Here is a 5,929-nt window from a genome sequence, read left to right as displayed (position 1 = left end):
AAAAAAAAAAAAAAATTGGATAGAAGGGACATCTTGCCTTCTGTGGGAAAGGAGAAGTAGGTCAGGAGGAGGTTTTAAGTGCAAAAAGGGGAAGGAAGGAGGTGAGCAACGCCGTGCAGGGTGGAGATTGCAGGTGGAGAGTGGGGGTCCCAGGTATCTCACCTTTCGGTCCAAGTGTAGGGGTTTCCCTACAAGTGGCAGAGTGATGAGCTTCTTGGTACCCTGGCTCCAGGTCCCTGAGAAGAAGTCAGCCAGGACACCATGCCTCTTGGCTCTCTCAGATCCCGACAGGTAGCGCTCACGGACTACCTCGACCAGCTGTCTACAGAGAGGGTACACAGGCTGATGGACCCGGGGGACCCACTGAGCTCAAAGGCGGCTGTCTGTCTTCCTGGAGGCAGTTCCCCAATCCCAAGCCATCCTAAACCACTCTGTTGACCACCTGTGCTATTTGATACATCACATCTCTCTCTAAATTGGTCCATGTTTTATTTTTCCTTACATAAATTTACTTTCCTTACATACATTTCAAAGAGGAACCTTTGGGCTCCTCCAAAATTTAAACATAAAGTAACTTACCACCTGACCCAGCAAATCTACTTCTGGGTATAAACCCGGAAGAATTAAGAAACAGGTGTTCAGGCCGGGTGCAGAGGCTCATGCCTGTGATCCCACCACTTTGGGAGGCTGAGGCATGCAGATTATCTGAGGTCGGGAGTTTGAGACCAGCCTGGCCAACATGGTGAAACCCTGTCTGTACTAAAAAAAAACCACAAAAATTAGCTGGGCGTGGTGTTGCATGCCTGTAATTCCAGCTATTCAGGAGGCTGAGGCAGGAGAATCACTCCTCCCAGGTGGAGGTTGCAGTGAGCTGAGATGTTGCTACTGCACTCCAGCCTGGGTGACAGAGAAAGACTGTCAAAAAAAAAAAAAAAGGAAGAAAAAGAAAAAAAGAGAAAGAAGGAAAGAAAGAAAGAGAGAGAGAGGAAGGGAGGGAGGGAGGGAGGGAGGAAGGAAAGAAGGGAAGAGAAGGGAAAGGGGAAAGGGAAAGGGAAAGGGAAGGGAAGGGAAGGGAAGGGAAGAAAACAGGTGTTCAAACAAAACCTTACACATGCATGTTCACAACAGCAAAAATGTAGAAACCATGCAAGTGTCTATCCATAGATGAAGATAAACAAAACGTGGTCCATCCATACAATGAAATATTATATAGCCATGAAAAGGAAGGAAGCACTGATCCCTGCTACAATGTGGATGAGCCCTGAAAACATGATGCTGAGTGAAATAAGCCAGACACAAAAGGCCACATAGTGTGAGATTTCATTGATCTGAAATGCCCAGAACAGGCAAATCCATAGAGACAAGAAGCAGATGAGTGGCTGCCAGGGGCTAGGGAAGGAGAATGGGGAGGACGGGGTCACCTTTTGGGGGGATGAAAACGTTCTGGAACTAGACAGAGGTGAGGGGTACAACATTGTGATTGTACTAAAATACCAGTTAATTGTCCACTTTAAAACGGTAAATTCTGATCGGGCACAATGGCTCATGCCTGTAATTCCAGCATTTTGGGAGACCGAGGCAGGCAGATCACCTGAGGTCAGGAACTTGAGGCCAGCCTGGCCAAAATGGTGAAAACCGTCTCTACTAAAAATACAAAAATTAGCCAGGTGTGGTGACTCATGCCTGTAATCCTAGCTACTCAGGAGGCTGAGGCAGGAGAATCACTCGAACCTGGGAGGCAGAGGTTGCAGTGAGCCAAGATTGTGCTGCTGCACTCCAGCCTGGGCAACAGAGCAAGACTCTGTCTCAAAAAATAATAAAATAAATAAATAAAATAATATGTGGTGAATTGGCCAGGCATGGTGACTCACACCTGTAGTCCCAGCACTTTGGGAGGCTGAGGTAGGTGTGTCTCTTGAGCCCAGAAGTTGGAGACCAGCCTGGGCAATGTGGTGAGACTCTGTCTCTATAAAAAAAATTTAAAAATAGCAGGCATGGTGGTAAAATACAATAAAATAAAATGGTGAATTTCATGTTACGTGAACTTCACCTAGTTTAGTTTAGTTTAGTTTAGTAGTTTAGTTGTTTAGTTTGAAACAGGATCTCACTCTGTCGCCCAGGCTGGAGTGCAGCAGTGCAATCACAGCTCACTGTAGCCTCAAACTCCTGGGCTCAAGTGATCCTCCCACCTCAGCCTCACAAGTAGCTGGGACCACAAGTGTGTACCATCACACCTAGCTAATTTTCTTATATTTTTTGTAGAGATGGGGCCTCTCTATGTTGCCCAGGCTGATCTCCAACTCCTAGCCTCCAGCAATCCTCCTGCCCTGGCCTCACAAAGTGCTGGGATTATAGGCATGAGCCACTGCGTCCAGCCTCAACTCAATTTTAAAAATGAGTGAATTGTGTCGGAATTCTAACTGGACTTGATTTCCTAGGGAGTGAAGGATCTGGTACTGAGAAGACCCCTGGCCAGTGAGTCCTCCTCATTCTTGGGGTCCCACCCAGTGCCCCTGCCACTGCTGCCTGGACCTACCTGTGGGCAATGGCCAGGAGGGTGAAGCCATCCACGGGCCGCCGGGCCAAGTGGTATCCCAGATCTCGACGAAGCCGCACCCACAGCAGGGGCGGGAAGCGCAGCAGCTCCTTGCTGGGCGGGGTCCAGTCCTGGTACACGGCCTGCAGGACCTCGTCGTCCAAGGACAAAACATCCTTCAGCTCCGCCTCCGAGAGACCGTGCCTGAAGGGAGGAGGAGTGGGGCTTTGAGGCACATCTCTTGTCTTCTGCGTTTGGAGGATGCAGAAGCCAAGAGAGGGAGGGATACAGCCACCCGCTCGGTGTCCAGCACATCACCTGGGATCAGCATTTGGACAGCGCCCACAAGAGCCCAAGCCCGGTTAGGGCAGTACCACCAAGGAAGACATTTTCCGATTTTTTTTTTTTTTTTTTTTGAGACAGAGTCTCACTCTGTTGCCTAATTTGGAGTTCAGTGGTGCCATCTCAGCTCACTGCAATCACCGCCTCCTGGGATCAAGTGATTCTCCTGCCTCAGCCTCTCCAGTAGCTGGGACTACAGGTGTGCACCACCACGCCTGGCTAATTTCTGTTTTTTTAGTAGAGATGGGGTTTCACTATGTTGGCCAGGCTGCTCTCCAACTTCTGATCTCAGGTGATCTGCCTGCCTCAGCCTCCCAAAGTGTTGGGATCAGGTGTGAGCCACTGCACCTGGCCTGTAAAAGTTCTATTATACGGTATCAGAGAGAGCCTAGGAGATGTGCCCATGGTCATGGGTGAACCACTAGGTTGAGAGTCCATCTTCATCCCTGAAGACATCCCCTAAGCAATGTGAACCCCAGAGCAGGCACCGCACTTGGCACTCCCACGGGACCCACCTAACCTGCATTGCAAAACAGGGCTGTGCATGGTCATCAGGCTTGCATTTGATCCTGGCTGAGAGACCTTAGCAAGTAATATACCTTCTCTTTGCCTCAGTTTCCTCATCTGCCAAAAACAAAACTGTTGAGGGCTAAGAAGAAAATGCACTAGTTCCCCATATTCTGAACACTTATTCTGGTGAGCATGATCTCATTGATCCTTCCAGTAGCCTTGGATGATGGATGCTCTCCCAACCAGCCCCTCTGTACAGAGGAGGTAGTGAGGCTCCCAGAGGGCACAGGGCATGCTGAGTGTAGCGTTTCTTGGGCTCACATTGTTGATGTTTGGAGTCCGATCATTTTTTAGGATGGGGACCGTCCTGTGTGTTGTAGGGCAGCAGTCCCCAATCTTTTTGGCACCAGGGACCAGTTTCTTGGAAGACAATTTTTTTCCACGGACCAGGGTGGGGGTGATGGTTTGGGATGACCAAGTGCATTGTACACTTTATTTCTATTACACTACATTGCAATATATAATGAAACAATTCTACAACTCCCCATAACATAGAATCAGCGGGAGCCCTGAGCTTGTTTTCCTGCAACTAGACAGTCCCATCTGGGGGTGATGGGAGACAGTGACAGGTCATCAGGCATTAGATTCTCATAAGGTTCAAGCAACCTAGATCTCTCGTATGCACAGTTGCCGATAGGGTTTGCGCTCTTATGAGAATCTAATGATGCTGCTGACCTGACAGGAGGTGGAGCTCAGGTGGTAATGGGAGCAATGAGGAGCAGCAAGAAGTGGCTGCAGATACAGATGAAGCTTCACTTGTTTGCCTGCTGCTCACCTCCTGCTGTACAGCCTGGTTCCTAACAGGCCATGGACCGGTACCGGTACTGGGGGTTGGGGACCCCTGTTGTAGGATGCGTAGCAGCCTCCACCCAAGCCTCCACCCACTAGATGCTGGTAGCATGACAGATAGACAGACAGATGTATAAATAGTCATATCATAGACAGACATATTATAGAGAGATAGATATAAATAAGAGATACAGCAATAGATACAGAGATAGATAAACATAAAGATAAATAGGTAGACAGATGATAGATAAATAGATATAGACAAGCAGATAGACATAGAGTTGATCCTTGAAGAACACAGGTTTGAACTGCATGAGTCCACTTATAGGTGGATTTTCTTCCACCTGTGCTGCCTCTGAGACAGGAAGTCCAAGTCCCCTTCTCTTCCTTCCCTTCTACTCCTCTTCCGCTGCCTACTCAATGTGAAGATGACAAGGATGAAGACTTTTGTGATGATCCACTTCCACTTCATGAATACTACATGTATTTTTCTTCCTTATGATTTTCTCTTGTTTTGAGACAGGGTCTCGCTCTGTCATCCAGGCTCGAGTGCAATGGCGTGATCTAGGCTCACTGCAACCTTCGCCTCCTGGGTTCAAGCAATTCTTGTACTCAGCCTCCCAAGTAGCTGGAATTACAAGCATGATCCACTGTGCCTGACCCCCTTTATGATCTTCTTACTATCATTTTCTTTTCTGTACCTTGTTTTGTTGTAGGAATACAGTCTGTAATACATAGAACATATGAAATACATGTTCACCAACCATTTATGTTACTGGTAAGGCTTCTGGTCAACAGAAGGCTATTAGTATTTAAGTTTTAGGGGAGTTCAAAGTTATACACCAATTTAGAGCTACATTGGGAGACAGTTGGTTCCCCTAACTCCCAGGTTGTTCAAGAGCCAGCTGTATATACAGAGATAGATTATAAGCCAGGCATGGTGGCTCACACCTGTAATCCCAGCACTTTGGGAAGCAAAGGTGGGAGGACTGCTTGAGCCCAGGAGTTTGAGAGCAGCCTGGGCAACATAGTGAGACCCTGTCTCTACTAAATAAATAAATAAATAATAAATAAGACTGGATGTGGTGGCTCATTCCTGTAATCCTAGCACTTTGGGAGGCAAAAGTGGGCAGATTACTTGAGGCCAGGTATTCGAGACCAGCCTGGCCAACAAGGCAAAACCCTGTCTCTTCTGAAAACACAAAAATTAGCCAGGCATGGTGGTGCATGCAGGTAATCCCAGCTACTTGAGAGGCTGAGACATGAGAATCATTTGAACCTAGGAGGCAGAGGTTGCAGTAAGCTGAGATTGCACCACTGCACTCCAGCCTAAGCAACAGAGTGAGACTCTGTCTCAAAGAAAAAAAAAAGAAGAAATAAATAACTGGGTGTGGTGGTGTGCACCTGTAATCTCAGCTACTCAGAGGGGTCTGAGATGGGAGGATCACTTGAGCCCAAGAAGTCAAGACTGCAGTGAGCTGTGATCATTTCACTGCGCTCCAGCCTGGGTCACAGAGAGTGAGACCGTGTCAAAAAGAAAAAAACAAAAAACAGAGAGAGAGAGATTAAAGATAGACAGGATCGATATAGAAGAGCAACAGAGAGATAGATATAGAGATTGATTGATTGATTATAAATGAATAGATGGCTAGTGATACAGATGATAGATACATAGACAATTTTTTTTTTTTT

General features: G+C 47.3%; 1 protein-coding gene across 3 annotated transcripts in view; it reads right to left on the bottom strand.

Annotated features, from left to right (window-relative positions):
• NWD1 (NACHT and WD repeat domain containing 1) overlaps positions 1–5,929 on the bottom strand; it is a 97,896-nt gene that overhangs the window by 50,671 nt on the left and 41,296 nt on the right. For all 3 annotated transcript variants that reach the window (XM_011925730.1, XM_011925729.1, XM_011925731.1), the window contains 2 exons: positions 2,537–2,740; positions 163–322 (listed from right to left, as the gene is read on the bottom strand). In XM_011925730.1, coding sequence (XP_011781120.1) covers positions 163–322; positions 2,537–2,740 — 364 coding nt within the window. The remainder of the gene's footprint in view (positions 1–162; positions 323–2,536; positions 2,741–5,929) is intronic.

Source organism: Colobus angolensis, unplaced genomic scaffold, assembly GCF_000951035.1.
Source record: "Colobus angolensis palliatus isolate OR3802 unplaced genomic scaffold, Cang.pa_1.0 Scaffold66, whole genome shotgun sequence".
NCBI lineage: Eukaryota > Metazoa > Chordata > Mammalia > Primates > Cercopithecidae > Colobus > Colobus angolensis.
Note: the sequence above shows the minus strand (reverse complement) of the source record. Positions and strands in the feature narration are given on the sequence as shown.